This window comes from Eleginops maclovinus, chromosome 16, assembly GCF_036324505.1.
Source record: "Eleginops maclovinus isolate JMC-PN-2008 ecotype Puerto Natales chromosome 16, JC_Emac_rtc_rv5, whole genome shotgun sequence".
NCBI classification, from domain to species: Eukaryota; Metazoa; Chordata; class Actinopteri; order Perciformes; family Eleginopidae; genus Eleginops; species Eleginops maclovinus.
The window spans coordinates 4008661-4023798 of NC_086364.1; the positions used below are offsets into that span (position 1 = coordinate 4008661).

At 39.3% G+C, this 15138-nt stretch overlaps 2 protein-coding genes across 2 annotated transcripts in view; both read left to right on the plus strand.

The window, feature by feature from the left end:
* The first annotated feature begins 853 nt into the window (after positions 1-853).
* On the plus strand, positions 854-12334 carry LOC134877519 (cytosolic phospholipase A2 gamma-like). The gene is made up of 14 exons (XM_063903041.1): positions 854-1133; positions 1372-1482; positions 4156-4298; positions 5475-5661; positions 5769-5874; positions 6031-6171; positions 6818-6883; positions 7073-7213; positions 7395-7541; positions 7620-7703; positions 8569-8723; positions 10124-10295; positions 11316-11484; positions 11709-12334. The coding sequence occupies exons 1-14, from the start codon at positions 1020-1022 to the stop codon at positions 11740-11742; spliced, it is 1770 nt and encodes a 589-aa protein (XP_063759111.1). The 5' UTR covers positions 854-1019; the 3' UTR covers positions 11743-12334.
* A 1908-nt stretch (positions 12335-14242) lies between these two features.
* The window catches only part of LOC134877470 (carbonic anhydrase-related protein 10-like), a 97991-nt gene continuing 97095 nt past the window's right edge, over positions 14243-15138 (plus strand). Inside the window, exon 1 of the mRNA XM_063902975.1 lies at positions 14243-14679. Coding sequence (XP_063759045.1) covers positions 14619-14679 — 61 coding nt within the window. The 5' untranslated portion in view covers positions 14243-14618. The remainder of the gene's footprint in view (positions 14680-15138) is intronic.

A 15138-nucleotide genomic window follows, 5' to 3' on the forward strand; every position in this document is an offset into this window, starting at 1 on the left:
TATCTTAACATGAAAGCACACCCAGATTATAAACAGGACTCAGCGAGAAAAGCCAGTTCCTATGGATGAAGGGTAACGTGCAGAGGGTCCGTGCAGTTCTGATTTGCTAATTGATTTGCTCAAACATACTTTAATATAGGAGACAACCAATAAATAATGTAATTTTAAACGGAATATTTTGTGACACACTTTAGAGATACAGACTGGGAGAATCTTCCTGCTGAATAAGAAGCACATTATCTCATGTAGAGATTATGACGGGACATCTCATCACAATCTAAAGGGTCATGGTTATGACTCATTTGCACTGGCCTACTGATCTGCAATTGGATGTACTGTATGTGTGAGGTTATGTGCCATGGAGAGGTTGGCAGTGAAATTTGAGATGAGGGTTAGGTTAGGGTTATGAGTAATATCCACAAACTATCAAATGGGGTGTGGCATCATGACATATGGAGTTTATGATGAGCTACCCCCTTGGCTTATGTGAACAGTGTTTGCCGTCTCTTGCTTTTTCAATTGATAGAGTTGTCATTAACCCTATTAAAGAAAAAAATGGGATGATGATTATATAATCCCTCCTTTTTTGGACCTTAGCCATGAATTCAAATATTACATCTGTTACGTACAGAGAAGTTCTTCCCTCCAAAGACACACATGGAAGTAATTGACAAGCTTTTCTGTGTGTGAATTGACAAGCTTTTGTGTGTGTGTGTGTGTGTGTGTGTGTGTGTGTGTGTGTGTGTGTGTGTGTGTGTGTGTGTGTGTGTGTGTGTGTGTGTGTGTGTGTGTGTGTGTGTGTGTGTGTGTGTTTTAAGCTATATCTAACTGTTATCTGTTTTTTGGTTTCCCCCTGACCAATCTTGTCTGTGCATGCCTGTGTTCGCCTGCAACTACTCAACTTCTGCTCAAAATCCTGAAACATCTGAGCAGAGAACTCTCTCTCTGCAGAGCAGTCAGAAGGAGACAGAATTACCTAAAATTTGCAAAAACCCTGACGGTTATTCCCATGCCCCAACATGCAGACTGGATATACAAGTTTGTCTGTTTCAGTGATATACTTGTGGCTTTTGATTTTAGTTGAACTTGCAAAAGCAGAGCAGAACATGGAGGGGAACACAACCGCTTCTCAGGTGAGAAATGCATGGCAAAGATTACAAGTTGTATTTAAGTAGCATGTTGTGTGCAATTAACTATCAGTAAGTTATTTTCAAGCACACTGCAACATTTTTTAGAATCCCCTGCCGGGATACCCCTTGTTTTTGTGTGCTATTTGTCTTTAAAGATACTACAGGAATAAACAATGACTGCATTGGTTCTGCAGGTTTAATGACTACTCAAAGTTCTGTTGTTGCTTGTTTTTATCTCCAGAAACCCATCCGTCAGTCCCGGTTTCTTTGTTCTGGTGAACAGGAGTATGTTCACAAGAGAAAAAAGGTTGTTCTGGAGTCACTCAGCAGCCTAGGAATCAACTGTAGTGAAGTAAGAAAGAAAGCTCTCACACATCAGGGAAGACAATTTATTTTGTGTCTCTCTCTTTTTTTTTTCCAGTTCTTTCTCTTTAGGAATCTATCATCTTTTCAAAAATGTCTTCCTGCACATGTATATTATGGTGATGGACTCTCTTTCCTCCATGACTTTTATGAGCACCATAGACTCCAGTATCTACATAGTGAAGTCATGTGATATGGCTTTTTGACAAACTCCACATAACAGTTAAAAATATAGTGCTGAATTGTTATACGTTAAAATATGCTCAGGTTATCTATTTTAAAAGCTTATACAACAGTATATATGATTAATAAGTTATATACAGTGGGGCAAAAAAGTATTTAGTCAGCCACCAATTGTGCAAGTTCTCCCATTTAAAAAGATGAGAGAGGCCTGTAATTTTTATCATAGGTATACCTCAACTATGAGAGACAGAATGGGGGAAACAATCCAGAAATCACATTGTAGGATTTTTAATGAATTAATTGGTAAATTCCTCGGTAAAATAAGTATTTGGTCACCTACAAACAAGCAAGATTTCTGGCTCTCACAGACCTGTAACTTCTTCTTTAAGAGGCTCCTCTGTCCTCCACTCGTTACCTGTATTAATGGCACCTTTTTGAACTCGTTATCAGTATAAAAGACACCTGTCCACAACCTCAAACAGTCATACTCCAAACTCCACTATGGCCAAGAGCTGTCAAAGGAGACCAGAGACAAAATTGTAGACCTGCACCAGGCTGGGAAAACTGAATCTGCAATAGGTAAGCAGCTTGGTGTGAAGAAATCAACTGTGGGAGCAATTATTAGAAAATGGAAGACATACAAGACCACTGCTAATCTCCCTCAATCTGGGGCTCCACGCAAGATCTCACCCCGTGGGGTCAAAATGATCACAAGAACGGTGAGCAAAAATCCCAGAACCACACGGGGGGACCTAGTGAATGACCTGCAGAGAGCTGGGACCAAAGTAACAGAGGCTACCATCAGTAACACACTACGCCGCCAGGGACTTAAATCCTGCACTTCCAGACGTGTCCCCCTGCTTAAGCCAGTACATGTCCAGGCCTGTCTGAAGTTTGCTAGAGGGCATTTGGATGATCCAGAAGAGGATTGGGAGAATGTCATATGGTCAGATGAAACCAAAATAGAACTTTTTGGTAAAAACTCAACTCGTTGTGTTTGGAGGAGAAAGAATGCAGAGTTGCATCCAAAGAACACCATACCTACTGTGAAGCATGGGGGTGGAGACATCATGCTTTGGGGCTGTTTTTCTGCAAAGGGACCAGGACGACTGATCCTGTAAAGGAAAGAATGAATGGGGCCATGTATCATGAGATTTTGAGTGAAAACCTCCTTCCATCAGCAAGGGCACTGAAGATGAAGCGTGGCTGGGTCTTTCAGCAGGACAATGATCCCAAACACACCGCCAGGGCAACAAAGGAGTGGCTTCGTAAGAAGCATTTCAAGGTCCTGGAGTGGCCTAGCCAGTCTCCAGATATCAACCCCATAGAAAATCTTTGGAGGGAGTTGAAAGTCTGTGTTGCCCAGCGACAGCCCCAAAACATCACTGCTTTAGAGGAGATCTGCATGGAGGAATGGGCCAAAATACCAGCAACAGTGTGTGAAAACCTTGTGAAGACTTACAGAAAACGTTTGACCTCTGTCATTGCCAACAAAGGGTATATAACAAAGTATTGAGATGAACTTTTGTTATTGACCAAATACTTATTTTCCACAATCATTTGAAAATAAATTCATTAAAAATCCTACAATGTGATTTCCTGGATTTTCTTTTCTCATTCTGTCTCTCATAGTTGAGGTATACCTATGATAAAAATTACAGGCTTCTCTCATCTTTTTAAATGGGAGAACTTGCACAATTGGTGGCTGACTAAATACTTTTTTGCCCCACTGTACTTAATAAAATATGTCATACCAAAATGTAGTCAAACCCCCACTCTAAATGATTTCTTTTTAGTATTAATGTTAATGATTCACTTGAAGTTATTAAAAACATTATTAAAACAGTATGATGTTGTTCAAAAAAATACAGACAGCTATTTTTAGTGATCATTTAGCTACAATCAGCTAATCTTATTGGTTGCACGTTGAAAGGTTAGCAGTAACTGGGTCAAAGTTGAATTAATTTGAACATTGGTCACTCTGTGACAATTTTGAGAGGTGTGCAATGCCGAGGGTAGTACTTCATCCTAGTCGGGCGCTCTCTCCACTGAAACACAATGTCAGCGCAGAGACGTTTTACGGCAAAACGTTCATAATGTGAATGCAGCTTTACAGTGACACCTTGGGTTCCATGAGTGTCAATTTGTATGCATGAAAAGAAAAAATATGAAACCCCCAAAAACGTAAAACAAGCTCTACAGCTTGGATCCATAATAAAGGTATTCTCTTACAGCTCTTCTGACAGCCTGTTCCACAATCAGACAGTGGAACAGGCTGTCATAAGAAGCTGTCATCGCAGAGTCAGAGTGCTTCCAGCAAATTCTAATAGACATTTAGTGAGAAATATTTATCCCCCACTGAGCGTGATACTGCTGGGTTTTGCCCAGTATTAATCCAGATCCAGATTCAGGTAATTGTTCAATCCGAATTGCTTAGCAGCTTTCAAATTAACCATATCTCCATCATGTTTCCAACAAGGATTCGGTTCCCCACATCACTCTGTTGGCATCAGGTGGGGGTCAGAGGGCAGCTGTGGGTCTGGTGGGGTCCCTCTATCAGATGGCAAAGGACGATCTGTTGGACACTGTGCTTTACCTTGGAGGAGTTTCTGGATCAACGTGGTAAAAATAATCACACACACATACATGTGTCTATCATTTCACCAACCCTGTTTACTTAAAAAAGTAATGGCTAGCTAGCACAACCTGTGATCCCTCTGTCTTGCTAGTTAGCCTTGGAAATCTAATTTATAACCACAAACGATGACAACATTGTTCAGCTCAGTTTCTGTAACTAGTGTAACTTGAAAGCAAATAGGCAGTTGTTTGCTTACACATTAGCCATATGAATATAAAATTGTATGTATTGACTATGTTTGTGGTTCTCCACCTTTCCAAGTCACAACCCCCACTAATGATCAGCTCTGTGTTCCTAAGTAGCACAATATCCCAAGACTTTTAGCGAAGCTCAAAACTAGCATCCAAACACAAGCACAACTTTTGCGTACTTTTGCTTGAGCCTATTCAATTAGCACACTAGCTAGCTAAATAGCCACTCACCAAGGTTATATTTATGTATGTTATGCTTCCTTCAAACACTCACTAGCAGCTCATTCAAACACAAGGATACATCACTGTGTCAAGGCCTTCATCATACACAAATGGGCCTGTTTTAAGTTCAAGTGTGTTTTAAAATGATTTCTGATTAAGCTAACAAGATGAGTATATTTCCTGGTGAATAAAGCTGGTAAAATACTGAATAAAGCAGTTTTATTTTAAAAGTAATCATTTCCCAGATGTGCACAAAGTGGAGCGGCTACGAGCTACATGCTAACAAATTCTAACAAATACTCAGCTGTTTCTCTAGTAACTTCAGATTTAATGCTTCAGAAGGTTTTTTTAAATGATCTGAATTATCCAGAGAGGTCTGTTCTCCAAAAAAAAAACTGACCAGCAAGCTTAACCAAGAGGCGGGATCAACAGAGCCAGGGTTTAATTTAAATAGCTAACCAGAGATAAGAGGTATCACAAAGGTGGTTATCAACTGACTTTGTTAACCCTGGCTTTATTCCCTAGATAGAAATCCGCCCTTGATGCAATCAGTGCCTCCCTTTTTGCTAATGTGACCAAGTCTGCAACTTTTAAATTTAAACTTGATGCAACAGATTTAAATTTTCACCTCAAGCATTTTAGTTAAGTCTGCTAGCGTTTCACAATTAAGGATACCACTTTAGATTTAGGCCAAATCAAAATGAAATGTATTTTAACATTAACATTCTTACATGTCTTCTCTGATAGGTCCATGTCCACCATCTACAGTGACCCACAGTGGAGCATCAGCATGGACGCAGCAGTGTCCCAGCTGTCAGGTCCCGGGGTGGAGCTGCAGGAGGCTTTGGCCTGGTTGGGTGAGAGGGCGAAGGAGGAGCACTTCTCCCTCACTGATATCTGGGGAGTCTTAACTTCTGCTGGGATCATGAAACAGGTACTAGAACAAAAACACACTCACTTTAACTCATAATATGCCCAACTGGAAACCCAGCCCCATCGAGATTGTCTGTAAAGTCATTCAGAGAAATTCTTGTGTTTCAGATGGACTTACGGCGTCTTTCAGATGAGGCCAGCAGAAATGCCACTAACCCTTACCCCATCTACAGTGCTACAGAGAAGTACTGCTTCTCAAACGGGCCCATAGAAGGTACGCACATATGGGGTTACCTAAAATATTAACGTGTGATTTGCCCTCTAATCTTATTGTTGTAAATTTGTGCTCTCAACATATTATTTTTTATGCATAATAACGACCTTAGGGAGTTATTGAGTTGCAGTTATAAACACATGTTCTGTCTCTCAGGGAAATGGTTTGAGGTGAGCCCTCATGAGGCGGGTTTTACAGAATTGGGTCTCTTCATTGAAACGTCTCTCCTGGGCAGCAAATTCGAGGGAGGAGAGCTGCTGGAGCGGAAGCCAGAAATGGACATGGTCAAACTTCAAGGTGAAGTACATACAGAGAATAATGGGAATAGAGTAAATTAATCAAATCAATTCAAATTGTATGTATAAAGCCTTATATCTAATATTAAGACAGAAAAGTAGGACAACAGAGCAGAGAGACGAAAGGTTAAAGGTGAGAGTCCCCAACTAACTATAAGCTTTATAAACCAGGAAAGTCTTTAGCTGGCTTTTAATTTGAACTAACTTAAGTATCAATTTGGTCTTTTTCAAAATAGAGCCATAATAATTGATAACTCATTGGGTTCAAGTACCCATGTATTATTAAATTAAAGGTATACAAATGATTGATTCTAACATTGAGGAAATTGTGTACATTACACAAAAAACAATCAAAATGAAAACCAATTAATACTGGGTTTTGAAGAAAAAGAGGCATCTTAAAACTGCACCAATCAATCTTTTTTTATATCAACAGTATCTCAAATCATGTATTGTGAATGTTTTAACTGTAACAAACCCAACACTCTGTGTGTGTGTGTGTGTGTGTGTGTGTGTGTGTGTGTGTGTGTGTGTGTGTGTGTGTGTGTGTGTGTGTGTGTGTGTGTGTGTGTGTGTGTGTGTGTGTGTGTGTGTGTGTGTGTGTGTGTGTATGTGTGTGTGTGTGTGTGTGTGTTAAAACTGTGCAGGTGTTCTTGGTTGTGCGTTAGCTCATGAGGATGCGATCAAAGACTTCCTCCCCCCCTGGCTGAATGGTAGGTACAGTTTGATATTTCTTACATTCTAAAGGTTTTTTAGAAGCTGCAGGGAGAGATTTAATGCTGTGTGTGTGTGTGTGTGTGTGTGTGTGTGTGTGTGTGTGTGTGTGTGTGTGTGTGTGTGTGTGTGTGTGTGTGTGTGTGTGTGTGTGTGTGTGTGTGTGTGTGTGTGTGTGTGTGTTTCAGTGCCTGGACAGGTAGATGGCGCTGCTGAAGAGTACATGCGTGTATACCACGCCCTTGTAACAGTAGTAGCCATGACCAGAAGCACCGTAAAGGATCCTACTGCTCTCTCAGACCTCGATAACCTGCAGAAAATACTAGAAGGTAGTAGCGTGCCTATGATTTACTATAAATTTGACGTACTAAATCCAACTGTTTTGGTACTTGCAAACTCATTCAAAAGCTTGCAAGCTGACCTCAACGCTTCATTCTTCTTCACATTTCTTCTTCCCTGTTTCACCTGACACATCAAATGCTTGATTCAAAATGTTATTTTTTCCTTTAGAAATGTTCAATGATAGTCAGTCAGCATGGCAAGTGTCAAAGAGTTCAGAGGAAAGAAAAAGTCTTGCTCAGCAGTTGAGTCTGAAGCTGCTGAATGAGGTAGAGATCTGGAGCCAGGGTCTAGAAGAAGGAGCTTTCAAGACACATGGTCAGTGTACGGCAGAATTGTTGGATAACAGATCATTTTAATTTAAAGGAGATATTAACATGTCTGTGTTTTTTCCAGTCTCTCTGCTTATTTCACAAGTTCTTCCCAAGATTATGAAATGGGAGTGGGGAACTACAGAAAACTTCCTCTACCAATACCAAGGTGAGAAAACATACCTTTTTAAAGAAAACAGTGACTTATAAGGTGTATACTGCTTCCATTGACTGCCATGTATGTAGTATGAGATACTGTCCCTGGGTTACTTCATATCATTACGTTCACTTTGGTTTTTATGTGTTTTCGAGAACAAGCCCTGTTTAGTGTGAGTGGCTGGTAAAGGGATAAGGATTTTGTCGCGAGGCTAGCTGTTTTGCTTAGCAAGGCTTAACTGGCTTATTGTAATAGCTTCATCTTTAATTTATTTACTTATTTTATTGACAGATATAACTGTTTGGAAATGTGCAGCTAATCACTGGATATGAATGTGAAGTACCAGGGGTTGGTGGAGACCAAAAACAGAGATAAATCTTATATCATCAAGTGGATATTGAACATGAATACAAATTTTGCTCTTTATCAACTGGATGTATAAATAGCTAGTTCTTTTTTTTCACTTGAGAATGTTTTCTTTCTGTTTCATACATAAGCAAATACTTAATCAAAACATTTCTTTACTGATTTTGTGGACGTTAAATTCTATTGCTGGGCCAATTCCACATTCCACTGTGCCTCTGTGCTAAAGAAAGTATAGTATGTATCACTTAATATTTAATGGACAGATATGAGATTGGTATCAACCTTGTCATCAAACTGTTCCCTCTTGGGAAATATGGAGCAAATCACTGGGTGTATTTGAAGACACAGGGGTTAGTGGAGATCAAAAACAGAGATAGAAATCTTGCTTTATATCTACTGGATGTGTCAATTGCTATTTTCTTTAATCGAGTGTCAGTTTTCTTTTTTTTGAATCAGCAAATAAATACGTTGGCTTGAAGTTTGGTTAACATTCAATTCTGTTGCTGGGCAGATTCCACAGTTCCACCATGCCTCGTCACTAAAGACAGGATCAACCTGATAGACGCCGGGCTGGTGATCAACGTAGCCTACCCTCCATTTCTGGGAAACAAGAGAGATATAGACCTCATCATTGCACCCGAGTACAGTGCTGGAAATATATTTGAGGTATGGTACACTGTGTGTCTCTGTTTTTGTGTGTCTGTGTTTCTACCTGAACTGTTGAAACTTGCTTGAAAAGCTGTCACCTTTCAGGATAGTGTCAATGGAGAGCAACATATTTGGTTGTTTACCAAAGCCATTGAATTAACGGTTAACTTAAAGAAATAGGAAGAAAGCAAAATAATTGCTGCATATACTGTAACTCCTATCCTTCTGTCTATACGTTTGAGGTCTTGAGCTCTAGGAGGGACTAAGGAGGCCCCCTGGCAACTACAATGTGTTTAATCAATAAGCACATACAGGTTTGTAAATGAACGGTTACAATGTGAAATAAAATCCGTCCATGCGTTTGTTTGTTTAACTGTTTTCTGTTGTTGTTCTGTGAGTGAAAGACACATTTCCATCCCGCTAGACAAAAAAGAAAAAATGAAGTCTGCAACTTGATGGTTTTGGAGTTACAAGTGGCTCTACAGTTGTGTGTTGGAGCACAACTGGGGGCTAAAAACAAAGCCCTGGGGTGCTCCAGTGTTTAGGATAAAGGTAAACTAGGTGTGTCTGTCCACCCTCACTCCCTTGGCTATAAATAAGGGCAGGATTACCTGGTAATAAAGACTAGGGAAGGCTAAGCCTTCACTAAATTATTGGTATTAACGGTAATGCACATTAACACTACACAGTACACACAGTATATAAACTATTTATGATATTCCCTAAACGTCTTATCTGCAGACTACTGCTACAATACAGTATATTCTAATGTCCAGCAACTGCAAGTGTCAGCCTGTCATACTGTATAAAGCTTTGGTTTCATAGTCAACAAATACTATTAATAATGATCAGGGCATTAGTATTCTCTAGATTTAGATTGTAGCTGTTTGTTTACGGTTATTGTCATTTACTTTGTGTGTGCATTTCTGTATATTAGCCGGTCATCATTGGATATCATTTTTCGGTAGCCTAATGAGCTTATAGTTACTGCTTGTTCAGTCAAAATTAAATAGCACTTGCTAAATAGTATTGTTAGTCAATAGGTGCATAAAAATGTTAATTATATGCACCTATTTCTAGCCTTACCTAATTCTGAGTCTTACCTGGAGTCAATGCTTACTGACTCAGCGCAACAAAGTCAACGGTCTATATTAGAAGCTTTGATGCAAAGGTCCGCTTCACCACTCAGTCCACCACCATTCCCTATAAGACTATTTGCTGGCGCCGGCTATATGTTCATGTAATTTAAATAACTGATCAGTTTAACCATGTCTCGTTACTGCATATTGCCTCATATAAGTGTGGAATATCATGACCATTAGTAAGACCCTCAATTACTACTTTTGAACTCTTTATATAAATGCTCATGAAAGCTGTGAAACTTATGAAGCAACGTTCTCCCTCTGCTTCCTTCACAGACACTGACCTTTGCCAGAGACTATGCAGCCGAGGTGAATAAATCTTTCCCAGAGATAGATGACAAAGTCCTTGAGGAGAGAGAATGGCCAAAAGACTGCTACGTGTTTGAGGGAAATGAGACTGAGCTCTCCATCATTTATATGCCACTCTTCAACAGAAACAACTGCAAAGGTCTGTTACACACAGATGCAGATTTTCATGACTTTTCTCCTCTGAAGCAGAACTGGTCTGGAGGCACCAATAATAAGAAACCATTTTATTGTCGTTCAAGTTGTGTAGTAAAATGTTGGGTGCTAATAATGTTTCCGTTCATCGGTGACAATGACTTGTATTTATCAGCAGGCAAGTTTATTTGTATTGACCTAACCATTGCATTTCACCGCTCTAAACGTTTAACATGTTAGTGTTAATAAATACATAACTCAGCTCTCTAGACATTCTAGAATCAAATCTCAACATCCCACATTTCTAACCTAACATCTGTATGTTTTACGACCATAAACAGCAATGAAAGGTAGGTTTTAAGTTTACACGTCCAGAAAAATCTAAAAGCTCTCGCCTTACCAAGGAAAATCACCACAGAAATAAAGTTTTTAGAACGTCAAAGGCAAGGACACCCATCATTGGGCCATAAGGGCAATCACAATTGTGGTATCTCCTAGGGTCATAGATAGTGATTTAACAGAAGTGTATTTCAATGGAAGTCTAGACATAATTACTTTGAGAATTTGTTACTGAAAGCATTCTACACTTGTAAGCCATCAGTCTAGAATTGGAACTTGACTTAAGTGTTAATCAATGTTTTAGAACTGCAACATGGCTTTTTAGAAGTATGAAGTATCAATATTCTAAGATTTTATCATGGCATTCTAGAAGTGTAACTCAACATTCAAGAATGATAACTTTACTTTCTAGAAGTGTAAATCCACATTCAGGAATGGTAACTAAACATTAGAAAATGAAATCTTAATACACTTCCAGTAAATCACTCTCTGTCACTTCTTATGGTGACTTAATCTAAAGATTATTACTTTGGTCATTTCTTACTGAAATGTAACATTCTAAACATGTATTTTAACAATCTTGGAGTGTAAATAAATATTCCACAGTTGCATCTTAACATTCTAACTATATGATCCAAAATAGCAGTCGATGAATGGTCGAGTGAACATGTCTGCTCTGTTTCTATAGATGCAGAGGAGGTCAAAGCAAGGATGGACGAGTTCTCCACCTTCCAGCGTCCCTTCAGCCAGGACAAGATTGAGTTTGTGTTGGAGACAGCGAAAGCCAACATGAAGAACAACAAGCACATTTTGCTAAGGGAGATCAACAAGGCTGTTCTCCGCAGGCAGAACAAGAGGTAAAGATAACATTTGCGCATCAGCGCGCGCGTGTGTGTGTGTGTGTGTGTGTGTGTGTGTGTGTGTGTGTGTGTGTGTGTGTGTGTGTGTGTGTGTGTGTGTGTGTGTGTGTGTGTGTGTGTGTGTGTGTGTGTGTGTGTGCTGACAGAGAGAGAGATGTGGAAAGATAAATATGTTATTGTTCAAATCTAACATGTCCTTCCTTATGTGTTTTCTACTACAGGAAGTCTTTTTTGCCAGCATGCCCTTTAGTCTAGTTTCTAGCATAGTGAACCCGGACATGTTGAGTACCCCAGAGTTTTATGATAGAAATGTATGGTATGTTGCCTGTACATAGAAACTGCTGGATGATAACTTGCATACGTTGGGTAATTTGCACAATTATCATAGGTTGGGTTAGTTGGCAGTAATTACAGCCTATGTTAACAATAGTTAAAATGGCTTGGCTGATTTTGACAATTTTGGAGTGGTTTGGGGGTTATTGAGGATGTCCATTTCTGACATTTTCAGGATCAAAAATGGCAGCTTAAACCAGAAAGTGGCCATATTTGTTCTCTCGGTGGACTGATGACTATACCATGAGTAGTTTTGCGACCATTGGATATGGAGAGCAAAAGATGAGATTTATAATCTCTACTGTGGACAATTTATTTTCAAACAGATAAGCAATCCGTCCAATCCAAATGATCCAGAGTCCCCTAGATCTTAAAAATCTACCCAAAATGAATCAAAATCAGCCCACAGTAGAGTAAGTTGTTGACATAATTGTACTTTTCTTGAGATATTCCATTTAATCATACTCTATACATTTGTATTCTACTACAATTGATTAAAGCAAATATTATCCTTTTTGCTACCTTTATTTGAACACTCAGTTACTCTGTGCACATTAAAACACATAAGGCTGTACTGTACTACTAATCTACCCAGTATTTCAAGGTTCAATGCTAAAATGCTCTTACAAGTATTTGCTAGTGATAAAAACAGGATGAAATAATAACCATAATTATATTATAACATAAAGTGAAAAAAGGCATTCTGCAAGTATTTTAAATGTTGATACATATAATACTTACTTATCTTATATTATTCTGAAATGTGCCATTGTGCATATGAGTACTTCATTATATTTTGATGCTTATTCTGCTATACCTTACTTAATATATGTTTAAAAATGACGTTTGACCCATAGAGGGGTATTCTAACTCATTGGTATATTTTAAGTATAAGATCTGAGTATTTTTTTCAGCACTGCCCTCCATGCAGTATCATTCTCAGGAAAGCTGCTTTTGGTTGCTGTAACCCAGTAGTTCCCAACCGGGCGTACTTGCGTGGTTGCAGGGGGTACGAAGTAAGATTACGAATTGCAATATTATTTCCACTCAAAAACTATTTTTAAATGAATTCTTATAATCCTGGTGTCCTGCCCCCAGAACCATCAAAGTGTATGAAAGACAGGCAAGCACAAGCATCTCATTGAGAGCTCTAGTCTCAGAAGTGAGTTTTAAACTGAAATAAAATATAAATGCAACGCTTTTCTTTTTGGTCCCATTGTTCACAAATTCTTCAAATCTGTGTTAGTGAGCCCTTCTCCTTTGCCGATATAATCCATCCACCTCTCAGGTGTAGCATATCAGGAGCCTGATTAGACAGTTGATTGTTGCACAGGTGTGCCTTAGGCTGGTCACAGTAAGAGTCCACTCTAAAAATGTGCAGTTTAAGCACACCGCACAATGCCATAGATGACGCAAGTTTTGAGGGAGCGTGCAATTGGCATGCTGACTGCAGGAATGTCCACCGGAGCTGTTGCCCGTGAATTGAATGTCCATTTCTCTGCCATAAGCCGTCTCCAAAGACTTTCCCGAGAATTTGGCAGTAAATCCGACCATCCTCACAACCGCAGACCACGTGTATCGTAGATTTCAGCTGAAAAATGGGAGCAAAAACGAAAGTGTTGCGTTTATATTTTTTCACTTTTCAATTAAATGTGAAGTTTAAATGCCTTTGTATTACGGTTGAGTTAAACAAGTGGTTTTCATGTAGAAGTTGGTTTGAATACAATTACAAAGGGTTAACGCAAGAAAAAATGTAGGCTAATCATCACAGATGAGTGAGGGGGTTCTGATAGAATAGAGACCGGCTCAAGGGGGACTGGAGACCAAAAAGGATGGGAACCACTGCTGTAACCCATAGGTACCGCTAGAGGTCGCACACTAACCACAGGAAGGAGTGAGCGTGTTTATTTGGGTCAATAGAACTAAGCACTCATCAAGTCCAGCAGATCACGCTGCATCCACAGGTGGCTGCTTTGCCACCATGTCATCGTGCTTTTTGAAATAAAAGGAACCACTGCCCTGGATGATTTACAAGATAAGATTTAATTTATTGATCTCAAATTGGAACATATTTTCACACAGCAGCATGTTAAAACAAGGTATTGAACCCTAACACAAAATAGAAACATGTCAACATGGAAAATAAAACAGAATTAAGAAGTAAAATATATGCATGTTGACGGTGAAAGATAACATCTGTAGAATCTGTCAAATAAACACAATGAAGGGCCAAATTAAAGATAAAACCATTTAAAAGTAAGATATTATTGTGCAAGGAATAGCACATTCAATTTAGAAAAACATTTAAAAAACCAAAACCTTATAGTTTGTCTGAGTTTCTCTCGTTCTTTTACATTTGTCTATTTAAGCCTTCTTTACGTGGATACAATTATGTCATCGTGAATATTATCTGTGGCAATCTGTGCGCGCTGTGCTTCGTCAGTGGAGTTCCTGATCTGCTGCAGACGGCACAAACATCCACCCTCTCCCATGGAAAACACAAACGAAGAGGAAAATGCTTCATGAACGGATTTCACAGCTCACATGTCTTCAGGGTTGATAGACACAGAACCAAGGAAGGTTAGAAAAGAGCGACATGTTGCCTAAACACCAAACCCAGGAGCGGAAGAGGACGAATCTCCGGTGAAGCTCCAAAGACTCTCACGCTCCACGGGGACACACACCGGTACCAGGAGCACAGGAGTGTGGAGGGAAAATGTTCAAAGTTCCGCCGTGTGTACGCCTGCAAAGCGTCGTCCCCTAACAACTGCAGAACATGAGCATGAATTGAACGAAGCATGCATGTCGTTTGGGATATATCTGTGATTCTGCAAACATTGATCATCTGCACGTCATCAGGTAAGGTGCCAAGATGGAACTATGGCCATTCAAAAACAGTTGAACAACGCAAAGAATTTGGAGAATATCAGAAAATGAAATATTTAAGGATTTAGTTTGCTGAATTAGGCTCACAATCAGAATGAATTTATTGGTCCCACAGAGGGGAAATTGCTAAAGATATCTTACTATCTCTCAAGAAGCATGCATGAACAAAAATATTAAAGATATAAAGTGGTAGTATAAATTGCACAGCTATTCCCAAGCTATAATCATTTCACTTACAGTATTTACATCAGTGTCAACAGCTGTTTCAGTAGCACATATTTCAGACTGGAATACATAACCTGTGAAATGACTGAATTCATGCCTGCCGACCAGGGTTGGGATGCTTACTGAGAAAATGCATTCTGTTACAATTAATAACTACCTGCAAAAAAAGAAATCAGCAACCTAATCCAAGTATTACAATCATAAAGT